Below are 16,117 nucleotides of genomic sequence, written 5' to 3'. Positions count from 1 at the left end.
ACATCTTCATCTAAAAATCCATGTAGAAAGGAATTACTAACATCTAATTTCCTTATCTGCCAATTATATGCTAAAGCCATGCAAAGAACAATCCTCACAGTTGTTGCTTTCACCACATGACTAAAACTTTCATTATAGTCTATACCATCCTGTTGATCATACCCTTTTACAACTAGTCTAGATTTCAATCTGCCAATTGTATCATCTGATTTTTTTTTGACTTTGTATACCCATTTTGAACCTAAAACATTCATGTGAGGTTCTGGAGCTACATACTCCCAAGTATCATTCTCCCTTAAAGCTACATACTCATCCTTCATTGACACTTGACACTTAGGATCATTCATTGCTTGCTTAAAATTTTTGAGCTCTGAGACTGTAGTTAACAAAGATGTATAAACAGAAGGAATTGGATATTTAACAGAAAAATGAGAAATATGATCCGGAAAATGCTTTGGTTTTGAAATACCTTTCTGAGATCTAGTAATCATAGTTGTAGAATAAAATATATCAGAAATAGCAGGAGTTCCAATAGACAATGATTAACACACACTTCTTTCACACACTCACAATACAAAGAACAGGTCAAGTTAACTAATGTTGACTTGACAAACATATTGCTACACTTTCTAATAATTGTGTCAACGAGCAAAAGTATCTCTTTTTATTTGACGAATTGATCTAATAAGTGTCTCGTTACGAGTCCAAACTGAACATAAAATCAACGTCCACACAACTAACATACGAAGGTTTGCTCTTTTTCGAGTGGTTGTAGTCTCATAAACTATCAACCTTGAACCTTGGATCATTTTTCTTTTAATAAGATACAAAATTCCATGAAAAAAAAAAGAATGGTAGGTTACATGCACATTATCTCAATCACTTCTGCTTTAACCTTTTTTTCTTGTACGTTCAAATAAAATGTGGTAATTAAAATTAATTGAGCAACGGTTTTAAAACATTGACGTGATTATTCAGATCTTTTTGATATCAGTCCATATTTCATGAACGGTTCTATTGATTAAACTTTCCGACTACAGAAAAGACTATCAATGTGACTGATTGTTATATATGCTTAACCAAGTTGATGTCTTGAAGTCTCATTTTTCTTGCTTCTGGAATTTGATTATACTTACTTCCAAAATAAAATAAAATAATTTGTTACTTTTGTATCACCAACACTAGTTAAACAATTAGCTAGCTAGGACGACTTTTAGCGCCTGTTTGTGTCGGTGAAAGGAAATAAAGATTTGCTTGCCCCGTTTTGGGTACACCCAGGCTGGGGTGGCATATTGTGCACGCACACTCTTAAATATTAAATCGTGCTTCCTCCATTTCTAATTTGCACACAAACCATTATATTATTTTGAAACATATGGAGTATAACTCAACCCAACAAATTGTTATTTAGCTAACACACAAGTATCTCCTCTCTCTTTCTTCTCAAAAACTAAAACTAGAGGAAAACCCGTCAATTTGTTCTTCTTCCTTTGCTCAGATCTAGTTCTTTAGAGCAACCACAGTGGGCGAGTAAAACTATAAATATGGTCCACAAAGCAGACACAGTTGATCGGACTAAAGAGCAAAACCCGGACTAAAACCAAATCTCAGAGTATATTTGGTCTGGGACCAAGACCAAAACCAAATATAGTCGAGCGGACATTAAAAGTGTGCCTGATACCGAGCGTAGGTATAATGTCCGTTTATAGCGGGGCGTAAGTATTAAATCAGTATGATGGTGGGGAGAAGGTATAATGTGAGCCTGATGAGTGGCCTGAAGGTATAATGTGAGCCTGATGAGAGGCAAGTGTAAAATGGGGCGAAGGTATAATGTGAGCCTGATGAGAGGTGAACATTTAATGTGAGTTTGAACGGGGTGGGGGTATAATGTGTGCTCGACTAAATTTTACTCGACTATCGTAGCGTACCACAATAGACTAAACCCAAAATTTTGACTATTTTTTAGTTTATGGTCTTTGGTTTTAGTCGCATCATTGCAGTTGTTCTTAGGGGTTAGATTTGAGCAAAGATTTTTTGTTTTTAGTTATTTTTGTTGTTTCCAATAATTTCTTCGTTATTAGAGCGATTTTTTATCTTCGCTATTTGGACGATCTTATCTACACTTTTATAGTGTTTTTTCTACGGATTTGTTCGTGGTTGGTTTTATTGATAAAAGTACATCGGCGATTTGGCACGGGAGAAGAATTTTTGGGCGTATCACTCCTCTATAATAGGAGCATCTCTTTTCCAAGAAGAAAATCTATCAAAATGGTTGATTTATAATTTCAAATACCATTTCTTCTCCAATCTCAGTGTACAAGATTTGGATGCTATCGTGGTAGATCGCTCTTTCTCTCCGCGATTTATTTACGTTTTGTATCTTTCTTTGTATTTGTTTCATTTTATGATGTACTTGTTTCTCTTTAAAACCATTATATAAACGTTTCTTGTGGAATAAAATACTTATGATTTGATGATAAAAAAAAAAAAGAAAAAAAGCTCAACAAGTTGTCCATCCAAATCCAACTGTTTATATTTTCACTGCTCTGCAAGAGATTCATCAACCCGTAACCTAAATATATTTACTTGTGCTGAAGAATTTCGACGTCAATTCTGATAAAATCACCCAATGTATTCGCCACCGTGATATTAATGATGGCTAGCGCATGAAAGGAAAATACAGTTCGTATTATTCTCACAAAATATAAAATAGTACATATCAACTGGACCAAATCAAGTAAATGCTTAACAAGAAAGTTAGGTTAGGCGTGCAAGCCTAGCTGTGGCTGTGTACTACCGATCTAAATATCCGTGCATGATTGTAATGAAAGTGACCGATGCCCTTTCACAACATTATATTGTTGCGTCATTAACATGGAAATGTTATTCCCTTCGTATATACGCATGTACAGGGTCTAGTCATCAGCCACTTTTAACTTATCCCCACAGTGCATATGTGCAAGTGGGTAAGGTCGGGCATAGATATTAAAGGATATATGTCGATTAGATCTACAAGAGTGTTTATACCAATCCACTGTCGCATAAATATCCATGGGACCGTCATAAATAAGTAACGCCCTTTGAAAAAATTCGATCGAGAGAAACTTAAATGGAAGAGATCCAATGGTATAATTATTCTCTTCTCGTAATTAATTTCAAGGCTTCAACTGTTTAATATACTCCGTTTATATAATGTTTCACATTCCCATAAAAAATGAACACAAAGCTGGAAGAAAACTTATAATATTAGAGCATCTCCAATGTTAGAGGTCAAGGTCATTCTATGTGGAGATGTTATTTATACCTTTTATTTGTGGGTCATTCATTACATGACAAAAAAAATTAAAAATAACACTCTCTACCTAATTTTCATCTCCAATCTACAAGGTACTATCTTACACTTTTTAATTAAATTAAGAGACAAAAAATGATGTGGACTTAAGACTTAGGGTCATGAAGAAAGTCTTATTTCCAACTTGTCCTTTACCCCCAATAAGCCATGTCATCTTTTTCTATGACCCCCACCCTTGCATGGGAGATAAAACTTTGGTGCAAAAAGTCTTAAATCGTAGGTGTCATACTAATTTAAGACCTTTACCCCTTGCATTGGAGATGTTCTTAGTCATTATAATCACTAATAGATGTAGCATTTGTCAAACGGTGCGGGATAGCATTTGTCAATCGGAACAAGCAAATAAGGTTCAACTTCAAGGCTTCAACTGTTCCATTCCATTCCATGTAAAAAGTCCAAAGGATGACTCACAAGAAGAAAAAACTATCAAGCATGCGAATACAAAGTCCAAAACGTGATGTTATAGAAATGATGTATAATCATTTGAATTAATCGAACAAAAAAACTAAAAGGAAAATCATACGGAAGCAACTCGTTCTTCCCCTTCTGTTGGTGGAGATTTACAATGAAACTCTCAAACAAATATAACTTGAACCAAACGAAACCTATTAAAATAGTTCAATACTAGTATGTTTCTGACTACAAGAAAAGAAACATACTTCAAACATAAACAAGTATACAACTGGATTCAAAAATAAATAAGTATACAACATGGAATTCCCAATAAGCTACGTTAGATAAATTAATACATCAACTTGCACCGGTCTGGCAAATTACCGTTTGTGTTGGTCCCTCATTTTCCAACAAAACTTCCACCAAAAAACTAGTTCTGGTTCCGTGAAGCATTAGCAAGCAACTTCCACAATACATTTTTTTTCAGGAGTTCCTTTCCAACATACCGATATCAATATATCTGTCTTGAGTCGCATACTTTTGTTACAGATGTATAGGAATTTGGATCGAGTACTTTGCACAAGTCTACGAGTTTGTTCAAGTTCTTTAGTGTTTTTGTTTGTACTTAAGACTCTGCTGATCCCACACCTTTTATATATATATATATATATATGTGATTGGCGACTGCACACCATCACAACCACTCAGATTCCTGTTGCCGGTGCAATTCTGTTCATGTTAGATATTAACAAACATTTGTTTCAAACAGTTGATATTAAAACGATGCTAACAATCGAATTTTGAACATTGGTTAACAATAGCTTTACCAGATGGATCACTGACGGACCTATGAGGGGGCTAAGTGGGGCTTTAGCCCGCCCCCTCATAGGTAGAGAAGTTTTTTTACTACATGCATATATGAGAAATTACATTTGTAGTCCACACCGTAAACTCACAACAGCCCACTGCTTAGACCACTACTAACTCCCTTTTGACTGTATCTTAATCGATTGAAAATTGAAAACAACTTTCCGTTGCTTGCTGCCATAATTGAGACGAAGAGTTAGAGAGCTTGAAAGGGATTTGGAGACATATCAAACCCTTGATATTCTTCGGTACCAAAACAGGATGAGCACGAATATAATATAATATAATGAGCCAAGCTTGCCAGTTTGTGTGCCCACCTAATGGCTAGATCCATAGTTTCTCTAAGATAAGCGCTAGAGTTAGTGTCTTTGACTGCTCATAGTTAGGGCCACAACGAGAAGACATGCACAGGTTTGGACTTTGCAAACTTCTTGGACGACGAGGCAGCAAGCAAGTAAGAAGAGTAAACGTACACCCAACTTACTTGGGTACTATGGAACTTGTCCTCACGTGAGTTTACCACGTGGAATGAAAGTGATGACCCCGTGTCAATGTTGGCTGCTCGATAGTTTGACACGTGCTTTGTCGGTATGTTTTTGGTTCTTGTGTGTAAGAAGAATGAGAAGGAGAAGATTCAATATGGAGAAGGGATGTAGGTGTGTGTGGAAAGGATGGACTGGAGATTCATCCGCCATCCATAAATTTGTCCACGTACAGAGATTCTCTTCTTTGGTCTTACTCTGTAATAACCACTGAACTTTGACATATTTTCTTGGAGTGGTGGCAAAAGTAAGGTTAGGGTTGAGATATCTAGCTTACCTCAACTCAACCAGACTTCGCTTCGTGCCCAAGAGCGTATGTGACAACCAGAAGCTGAAGTGTTTCTGTTTTTTCAATTTATTTTTTTCCTTCTTTCTCTGATAAGCTAAACGCAACACTTATGAACTTTGTCTTCAACATGTTTATATCTTCAACGAGCCTTTGTAACCTCCACGCAGGCTTAATCTTTGCTTCACAGAGTTGAATTGTGTATATGGAATCACTTTCGACCTTCAGTTTTGACACACCCTTGGCAGCACCAAGCCTAAGGCCATCACATTCAATTCTTTTATTTTTCTTCCACTTAACGCACATTCTGATGTTGAATTATGCAAGTAATTTCTAACTTTTATTAGTTATGTGGTATCCAAACACCCTCTTACCAGAAGCTTAATATATCAAAAACAAAAATAATTAATTTCACAGAATGCATACTGAAATTTTGCGCCAAACTAATTTCAGACTCTTCAACTTAAACTAAGTGCAAAAATAACTTCTCTGAATACTATAAAACAATTCATAAATAAAACAAGACTGTGCCTGAATAAAAGATCAACGCATTCGAGTATTTAATCATCAGGTTGTTTCGAATTTCACCTGCCTATATTTCACCACAACATAGAAAAATTAACCATATATTGTTAGACCAAGCTTTACTATCAACGTTCATGTTAATCTCACCTTTCTTTTGAACTTGCTGTCAGAGAAGATATATCATACCAATATCTAGAAACAGTTTCAAATGTGAATATAATCTTGTGGTTCGCTAAGATATACTTTCTTTAAGGTTGAGAGAATCACACCAAATTGTCTATATTTTTGAAAAGTTGGTAACCAGACCATCTGTAGCAATTTCTGAGTATCAAAACATGTCAAATGACAAAATCCCTATAAGATTGCACCAATGCCCGATCTGGAAAGCGAATTTCGTGATAAATTTTTAAATCATACGTTTAGATATATCATAAAAATTAAATTCCAGTAAGTTTTCTAGTTTCGGTAGCCTATACAGATGAAAACAAATTACTACTTAATGGTGTGTTGAAGCAGATAAGATTTCAATTGATACACCAACTCTAAACATATATACGCCTCTCGAACATAACAATAAAAATGCAGGATATTAGTTTAATATCAAAGATTTATTTTCAAAACTCATTAACAAATATGCAGTATTTTACGGACAAACGTATTCGGTTATTGGTGAACAATCAATATACTTCTAATATCAAAATCAAAATCAACTAGGATTGAAATGAAGCATTTGGTCGAACTCTTTTTTAGTGTCAAGATAATGGTTGTGAAGAATTATGTCTTCGAGGTCTACTGATCCTTGTCATTCACAATCCAAAAGATAGTATAAAAGTTACAAAACCTTGATTTCAGGAGTTAGTATATCTCGCTCTACAACAAACCATAATACAGTGCATGTGCAGTTTTGAATTTTCTGGCTCACCTGGTCGCTTGTCTAAATCTGATTCATCCATACCTGACTCATTACATTAAAATTTGACTTGTCATATCTGACTAATTTTCTTAAAATAGTAACATTATAGAAAATTTTCAAATCCTCAAGACATTCAATGAGTCAAGAACAAAATTATACCCGACTCAAAATACCTTGTAATTAGATGCATTACAACATATAACGAGTCAGATCTCAAAACGGGAGGTTGATAACGGGGGATATCGATTTATTGGTAAGGGTGCAAAAAAAAACTCATATTACAAAACAGAGCATTTCACAGTTTATTTTATATGAATTTCAGTATCCTTCCCGGTACACGGGTACCAATTAGCAATGTTGTTGAAATGGACATTAGCAAGAGAAGAGTAAAAAATAATAATCAGACATCTGACTCAGAAACTCGAGTCAGATCCCATAAACATGCAGAAAACATAAAATAAATAAATTACATCCGTGATTTCTGGGCGGTGTTATCCAAAATTACTCGAGTCCTATCCTTAAACCAGATGAGATCTGTCTCAACAGTTACAACTCCAAACAAATTAAGAAACCTTTCCGTTACAACATATTTATCCATTTTTTTCCGTTATATCTAACTGAAACTAACCCCATTCTCGTCATTTCCTTCCCCGATTCTTTTCCCTGGTCGGTAATAATATTTAGAAAAAATAAATAAAAAGATATTTCATTTCCTTCTCATTTCTTATTCTTCTTCTTCTCCATTTCATATATCAAAATCAATCTCCCAATTTGACTTCTCTTAGGGTTTTCTTCATTTCTCACATAAAACCAAAAATTTACAGATTTCTTCTTCACCTAGAATTTCCCTATTTATAAATTCTCTGTACATACTGTTCACCAAAAATTTCATTTCTTTCTTCCCTCTGTTCATAATTTTTTTCATTTAGGGTTTGTAAAACAAATTCAGAATTCTTTGGATTCACTTTGATTTTTTGATTTGAAGGTCAGGGGTTTTGATCTGTGGTTGAATTTGGTAAAAGGGTTCAAAAAAGATTGGATTTTTGATGATGGCTGTACCGACAATTGCACTCTATGCAAGTTCACCAAGTTCTGTATCTCATCCATGTTCAATTAATTCTTCTCATTCAAATTCTGACTATGAATTGATGAATTCTCGTTGTTGTTCATCATCCCCATCATCATCTTCATCATCACATAAACCTGTAACTGGTGGGCTTTCCCTCCTGTTTAGTTCCAATTCCGTTCGTCATTCATCTTCAACGTCAGCAAGCTTTAATAATGGAGGTGATGATTTAGGATCAGGGTTAGGATTAGATTTAGGATCTTCATTTAAGTATAACAGTAGTAATAGTAGAGATCATCATTATCATCATAGTCCTGTATCTGTGTTCCAAGGTCCTGTTTCATGTAGTAGTGTTGGTTCTTCTTCCTCGTCTTCCAGGAGTTCTCCGATGAGAATTTCATCTTCCTCCAGTGGATTGTTTAATGGGTTCGTGAGAAATGCTATAGATTCTGCTTGTCTTGATTCTGATTCACCAAGTTTTAACATGGAAGATTCTACTTTTGCTACTACTAGTGGTCTTGTTGATGAGCTTACATTTAGCATGGAAGGTAATTTTAGTGTTGTTGATCCATATGCTAAAGAATTACTAGTGAATGCTCAATCAAGGCATAAGATTTTTTATGAAGATATTGTTGTTAAAGCTTTTCATGAAGCCCAGAAAGCTCACCGAGGACAGGTAATTTCGGTGATCCCTGTGTGAAGTTTAAAATTTGATTGTTTAGAGTGTGGGTTTTGAAAATGGTTGTGTGTTTTTTTGTTTATGTTTCAGATGAGAGCAAGTGGTGATCCGTATTTGCAGCATTGCGTTGAAACTGCTATGTTGCTTGCTACGATTGGTGCTAATTCTACGGTGGTTGCAGCTGGGTTACTTCATGATACACTTGACGATTCTTTTATGAGTGTTGATTATATTGTTAGTACATTTGGGGATGGAGTTGCTGATCTTGTTAAAGGGGTATGTTGAGTCTTACTTTTCAGCGCAAAATGTTTATCTTAAAAGTTGTATTGTTTATGTTAATTTAATTTGTTTTATTGGAGAGTTGGATTATCGGTCAATATTTAATTTGCTTACCTGACAACTTTCTGTGTGAAATAGGATTAACATATGAAGGATGAGTGTTTAGTCGATAAAGAAGGATTGTGATTTTTGAGTCATTCCATTGTTGCCGCACTTTTAGCCGTTGTTTCGCATTGGATACAGGTGTTGCTGCTTTCAGCATGAAACTTGACACATATCATGATAATTAGTTAAAAAGCTTAAAGCAGTAACCAGCAGTTAAGGGTTGAATTAGCTGGCGTTTTGAGTGAACATCTGTATCCCTTCATGTCCACATTTTTCTTTGGTTTTCAGTTAGCTGTAAGCAACATTTGGGTTGACTTCGCAAATGTTTTTATCTCCTTTCTTTCGTTGTCTTTGGTAGATTACTTCAATGTTTCTGCTGAAATTGTATGCGGTACAAGACTGATGCATTTTTTTTCTCTTGTAGCACCGTTGAGTTGTTCTAGACTTACTATCACCTTCTTTGATGTCTCTATCATGAATTTTATTTCAAAACTAAAGGTGTTGTCCGTTAGAATAATATTTATGTATTTATTGGAGTGGGTAGATGGTGATCGATGTGGTGTTTAATATGCTTTTTTATTATTTATTTTTTGTTACCGTTGTTTGATTTGTGTCCTAAAGTGCTTGTGTTTCTAAACTCTTTGTAGGTATCAAAGCTGAGCCATCTGAGCAAACTTGCACGTGAGAATAATACTGCAAACAAAACTGTTGAGGCAGATCGCTTACATACTATGTTTCTTGCAATGGCAGATGCAAGGGCCGTTCTCATCAAACTTGCAGATCGTATGCATAATATGATGACACTAGAGGCTTTGCCTCCGGCCAAGCAAAAGAGGTTCGCGAAGGAAACCTTAGAAATTTTTGCTCCATTGGCCAACCGCCTTGGGATCTCTAGTTGGAAGGATCGCTTGGAAAACATGTGTTTCAAGTATCTCAAACCAGACCAGCACGATTTACTGTCTTCCAAGCTTGTGAAGTCTTTTGATGATGAAATGATTACATCTTCAGTAGAAAAATTGGAACAAGCTCTTAAGGATGGAGCAGTTTCTTACCACGTTTTATCTGGGCGGCACAAGAGCTTGTATAGCATTTATTCCAAGATGATTAAGTATGTACTTTTTCCATTTATACGGTTGATGTTTCGATCCTGTGATTTTCGTACAATGCACTGATATTCATGATTTTGTCTTTGAACACTCGGCTAATCCTGCAGGAAGAAGCTATCAATGGATCAAATCAACGACATACACGGGCTAAGAGTGATTGTTGAGAACGAGGAAGACTGTTATACCGCACTTAAGATTGTTCATCAGCTATGGCCTGAAGTGCCTGGAAAGTTTAAAGATTACATAATCCATCCCAAATTCAACGGGTACGAGTCATATAACTTTGGCTTTTTTTGTTTAATCAAATGGAAACACTCAAAAGTTTGCTGCTACTTATAAATCTTCTTTATTTGTATCTTCAGGTATCAATCTCTTCATACTGTGGTAATGGGGGAAGACATGTTTCCTTTGGAGGTTCAAATCCGAACAAAGGAGATGCATTTACAAGCTGAGTGTGGGTTTGCTGCTCACTGGATGTATAAGGAAGGTGACAGTGCATATTCTTCATATGTACTTCAGATGGTGGAATGGGCTCGGTGGGTAGTCACTTGGCAGTGTGAGACCATGTCAAAAGAAAAAACTTCTTGCATTGGTGATGCTGATTCCATCAGGCCACCTTGTCCTTTCCCTTCACATTCAGATGACTGTCCTTACTCTTATGCGCCCCAATGCACCCAAGATGGTCCTGTTTTTATCATCATGATGGAGAATGAGAAGGTTCGCACAACGTCTTATTTTCACAATTTTTGACATCCTTTCATGTTTGGTGTTGCCTGAAGTTTAAAAGGACGGAATGTTATTTGCAGATGTCAGTGCACGAATTTCCAGCAAACTCGACTGTAATGGATTTGCTGACACGAGTAGGCCGCGGAAGCTTGAGGTGGTCTCCCTCTCCATACAGGTTCCCCATGAAAGAAGAGTTAAGGCCAAGGCTTAACCGTGAACCTGTGACTGACCCATCTCTCAAGCTCCAAATGGGAGATGTAATAGAATTGACTCCGACAATACCTGATAAGTCTCTTACAGAATATAGAGAGGAAATCCAGAGAATGTATGACCAAGGCCGTGGCCGTTATGCGGTTTCAGGCAGTAGAGCTGCTTCGAGTAGGGTTGGTTGGTGACGTTAACACATCCTAACACCCTCCTCCTTGGTATATATATTTGTAATCAGTTCATAAGAACATCCATTCATTTTATACTGTTCTGAAATTGGAGGTAACAAATACGTTACTCGGAAAAGTTGTTTCATTTGTATATATATAAAAATGAAAACCCTGTACAGTGAACATTCTATTTCTTGACGGAATCAATGCTATGGGAAGCTGTATTATCTTGTGTTATTGCACCTAAAAAATGGATGCAACTGTAGATCCCAAAAAAACATGAAATTTTCTCAAGTTTTGTTAAATTATTTGCCTCTTTGAGAGAATTGCAACATTCAAGGTGTAGAAACTCAACCTTGTAGGGGTTGAAGAAAGACTCGGGCAATAGTTTGATCTCAGGGTCATGCAGGTCAAGGGATCTTAACTGAACAAAATCCGCTGGTAATGCTTTTAGCAGTGGGCAGTTTTTGAAATCAAATATCCTAAAATATGCAAGACATGAACCATAGCGGGGTTGCTGCTCACTTGGACAGTATTGGCAAAAGCAAGTACTGTCGGATGAAATTTAGGATAAAAACTTGCAAGATGTTGAACCACTGTTGGGTGCAACCAGTACTACTTGAGGTTCCTTGCACTCAGCATTACAGTAGTTTACAGTCATAATGTTGCATAAAGAAGAACCTAAATGGACAGTAACGAGGAGCTTTGCTTTGAAAACACTGATTTTTCCTAAATTTCACCCTGGACGTTTTCCAGTGAGGGGAAAGGATACCCTTTGAGGAGTATTTTGTAGCTGATCCGTGTTTTGTTCCTGGGGCGGATTTAGGTTGGAGTTTTGATTAGGATCGACCACATCTTCATCTTCCTCCATTTCTTCATCTGCTTGAGCTTGTGGTCTTCTGGGGATTGCAAGTTGGTAGTTAGGGCTGATCAGTGTGTCTTCATCTGGTGGGAGTGGGATTCCAGGCCCTGTAATCGATTTAGGCAGTGGCATTTTGTTTCTGTTCCTTGCAAGCTCTAGAAGGACCTGAACAATCAAAGCAACAGTCAAAATTTTGATCCCAGAAAACTACCAAAGCTACAAAATTGTGAGATCCAACTTACATCCCACAGTTATTCACACACATAAAACAAGAAATTCTGGATAAGAAGGTTCCATGTTACTCCATACAAATGGTTGGGATATGTAGTCATATACGCATTTGCAGTGACCATGTGGGTGGAAGTAGTTTGAAAACTATAGGTATGGATACATATACACCTGAATTATAAATATTAGTGCGAAACCATGCTTGGCAACTTAACAAAGAATCACGCTTAAACACATCCTATATGACTTGGCAAGAGGTAAACAAAGAATCACGCCTAAACGCATCCTATATGACTTGGCAAGCGGTAACTACTGACAGTGAGCCAGTGAAGTAGTGACATCCATTTTCCCACACAGTGCTTATATCAATAAGTACATCACGATTCCAAGCACTCTAATCTTCAGAGTCAATCACAATGGATAATGACATATGAATCTACCCTCTTCTCATTACTTATATACAAAAGCAAGCAATGGTAGCGGAGTCTACCCTCTTGGTACAGGGTTATAACTACCCTCTTCTCATTACTCTTTCTACGGTTACTCTTCTAATCATATTTTTGCTGTAAATTAATCCTGCCAAACTGTTTTTCACCTCTACTACCCACTGTATCCATATATTACAGTGAAACAGTTACAAAATCCAGATCAGTTACAAAATAGAGAAACAAAATAGGATCAAAAGACGATCACAGCCAAAACAACGATAAACAAAAACAAAGACAGAAAACAAGACCTATACAAATCTAAAGTAATCCAGGTCCGTCCATTCTAATCTAAAGCATAGAGTCATATTCTTCCAAGTTCCATCTGCCCCCTTGCTAACCGAGCACCATTCTTTGCAAGCTTATCGGCTAAAAAATTCACCCCAGGAAAACTATGTACAAAGCTTAGTTTATCAAAGTTTTTAGAGGCAATTGATCATCTAGCCATGACGAACCAAGGAACAAATCCAGTTTGAATCACTACTAATCTGAATTCACTTGAAGAAGCTTACTTACTAACAGCCGACTCCACTGCGATAATAACTGCAAAGACTTTCGCGGTGAAGTTAGTGGCAGACCCTAATCCCCCTTCAACTAACTTTAAGACCCCACCCACGTGGTCCCTAGCTACAAACCAGAACTCCATACAAGTGGCAGTAACCTTGTGATAAACCATGAAGAAGTAGCATCTAAGCCCGCCCATTGGTTGAGTTGTAATAGTTATGGTGTGTGAAGGAATGCAAGGATAATCTAGGATAGGCTTAGTTGTAAAAATAACATGCCTCCCTGCAGTGAATACACGCGAAAGCTAAGACATAACATTCAAATCATGTTCTCTGACTAAGATTGGTGAGCTAAGAGATTAGACCCCCTACTGTTTCGTACTTTTTCTTTTTCATGTGTAGAGCAACACTGTTAACCTCAAGCAAGTGGCCCTAGATCTGCACAAACCAGAAAAGATCTATATACATTCCATGTTTTACTATCTTTGGCGCGACAGTTGCCTTACCAGCTAATTACCGGATCAGTGTAGAAGTCATCATGAGGTAAATATTAGTCAATATCCAATGAACTTAAACTAGAACTAGTTTGTTAATCCATGAGGTAAATAGTAGTCAAAATGTTCAGATCAAGAAGCAACCTAACTTGAACAAACAGACGAGTAATTGCAAACCAGTCACCATGAAGAATCTAAGACATCTACGAAGAGTAAACAACTAGGGGGCGGAAAATGCTTACCTCTCGAGGAGGAGGTTGCGAGAAACCAAAATTAACTTTTGTTTGTATTGCAAGCTTAACATCATCAGGATCAATTGCAGGTTTACTAGCATGTTCTGAGTAAACTTGAGCATCAGTTAGAACATCCACCACATACCGATACCAAAGTTCTAAAAACTGGTGAATAACACGAGGTTCATATTCGGAAACACCCATTGATTTCAAAAGTGTTTGTACTATCTTTGCATCCCGGGGCAAGTCCTCATCTCCATTCTCTTTATCCCCCATTTTCTACACACAGAAAAAAAACCAATCTCATCAACACCCACACTGAGCAAATGAAACATTTCAACCCCCAAAGCAAGAATTAGTCAGGGGAACTCAAATTAAAGTATTTCAGCTCCATTCAAACATTTTATCGAACAGTTTGAGCACACTACTATTTTCTTTACTTTTTCCTGAACTTACTACCAGAAGAATGTTATATAAGAAATTCTAAACCGTGGGTTCTTTTCTAAACTGAAAAACCAGATGAACCTAACTAACAAACCCCTAAAATTGCTTAACAAGTAGTAAAATTTGAAGGTCTAACAATGTGAGCAGTTAAAAGCCCTAATTACTAGCTGAAATTAATCGAAAAAATTGAAATTGATCAGCATACAACAAAACCCAATCAGTAATAAGGATACGAACCTGAAAATTAGAGAGATCACGAGAACTTGAAGAGAGCACAAAAATTTGAGGAGATTGGTGGAAAGCGAAAGAATCAACGTTTAATTTTCTAGGGCGCACTTGCGAAAGGGAAGAGGAAGAAGGGTAGAAAAGGAAAGATAAATTTCTTGTTATTTCTCGATTTATGACGTGTGTCGGATGTTCGAAAATGACGGACAGTATTTAAACCTAAACTTAAAGAGATTTTTGAGCAATTATAGCATTGGTGGCTCTTATGCGGACAGGGGCGGAGCTTACTATCAGATAGGGGTGCAAAAATTTGCTATGGGATGCAACCGGAAATTTTAGGGGTACAGTGAAGAGAAGCAAAAATAGGCTTATATGTAGAAAAAAAATTCTTTAAAATAGGCTTTGGAGTCAGCTGTGCAGGGGTGCAAGTGCACACCATTGTAATGGGTTGTGTTTGGGCCATACTAACCTATATAAGGTACGGATAAACACGTGTAGGGGTGAGCGTAAAAACCGGAACCGCGGATTTGACCCGTATCCGTCCGCAAAATTGCGGATTTCACCCAAACCGCAAGACCTATGGACCGGACACGGATAAGATTCTCAAATCCGCACGTTTTAGCGGTTTGGGTGCGGTTGAATATTGAAAACCGCGGATTCAGCCGCACCGCATCTGACTCTGCTCCATTAGCTATAAGCCACTAAGCCCAGCTAGTTGAATGTGATGGTCACTAAACCCAGCTAATTGCAATAACTTATTCAGGACCTGTTTTTTGATGTCAAGTAAGCCCAGCTAATTGTTTGCTTATTCAGGACCTTTCCAACAACTTACTTGCGAGTTAGAGAGAGTTGGGCCTCATGCCAAAGACAGGTCCAGATCTTTTTTTTTTTTTTTTTTTTTTATCCCTAATCCGCGGTTAATCCGCAACCGGACCGCACAATCCGCGGATCCGCGGATGTAAAATTCGCGGGTGATTGGGCCGGTCACGGTTTGATTTTTCAAATCCGCAGTTTTGACGGTTTGGTTGCGGGTGACCCCTAATCCGCAACCGTCCGTCCGTTGCACACCCCTAAACACGTGGCACAACACACATCTTTAAAATCCCAAACTGCTCCCGGTGATAATAAGGGATTGCATAAGAGGAGAGAAACTTCAACTTTTTTACAAAAGTCTATCAAGGGTAGACAAAAAAAGAAAAAAGAAGAGACTCATTAGAACAACGTCTCCCAATTGTTTACAGTATTTGAAAAATTCAAATGCACCGTAGTACCAGAAGCACTTGTCCATGACAACACAAGAGTCTTGGCATCAACTGCGATTTTTGAATTTGTCTTGAAGCTATATTTGTCCTCAAAGATGCGAAAATTTCTTTCTGGCCGCATAATCCAGATGACTGCAGACGGGATAAGATCCCAGCAGACAACTT

General features: G+C 37.1%; 2 protein-coding genes across 2 annotated transcripts; one reads left to right on the top strand and one right to left on the bottom strand.

The window, feature by feature from the left end:
• Positions 1-7,597: 7,597 nt before the first annotated feature.
• Positions 7,598-11,448, top strand: LOC113339324 (probable GTP diphosphokinase RSH2, chloroplastic). The gene is made up of 6 exons (XM_026584618.1): positions 7,598-8,620; positions 8,714-8,899; positions 9,655-10,115; positions 10,221-10,379; positions 10,476-10,830; positions 10,920-11,448. The coding sequence occupies exons 1-6, from the start codon at positions 7,925-7,927 to the stop codon at positions 11,232-11,234; spliced, it is 2,172 nt and encodes a 723-aa protein (XP_026440403.1). The 5' UTR covers positions 7,598-7,924; the 3' UTR covers positions 11,235-11,448.
• A 303-nt stretch (positions 11,449-11,751) lies between these two features.
• LOC113339325 (transcription initiation factor TFIID subunit 9-like) lies at positions 11,752-14,870 on the bottom strand. Its single transcript, XM_026584619.1, has 3 exons — positions 14,703-14,870; positions 14,031-14,300; positions 11,752-12,243 (listed from the first exon to the last, which is right to left on the bottom strand). Exons 2-3 carry the CDS (start codon positions 14,295-14,297, stop codon positions 11,953-11,955), a joined length of 558 nt encoding a protein of 185 aa, XP_026440404.1. The 5' UTR covers positions 14,298-14,300; positions 14,703-14,870; the 3' UTR covers positions 11,752-11,952.
• Positions 14,871-16,117: the final 1,247 nt, after the last annotated feature.

Source organism: Papaver somniferum, unplaced genomic scaffold, assembly GCF_003573695.1.
Source record: "Papaver somniferum cultivar HN1 unplaced genomic scaffold, ASM357369v1 unplaced-scaffold_21, whole genome shotgun sequence".
NCBI lineage: Eukaryota > Viridiplantae > Streptophyta > Magnoliopsida > Ranunculales > Papaveraceae > Papaver > Papaver somniferum.
The sequence above is the reverse complement of the archived record's forward strand: the minus strand, read 5'-3'. Positions and strand labels throughout refer to the sequence as shown.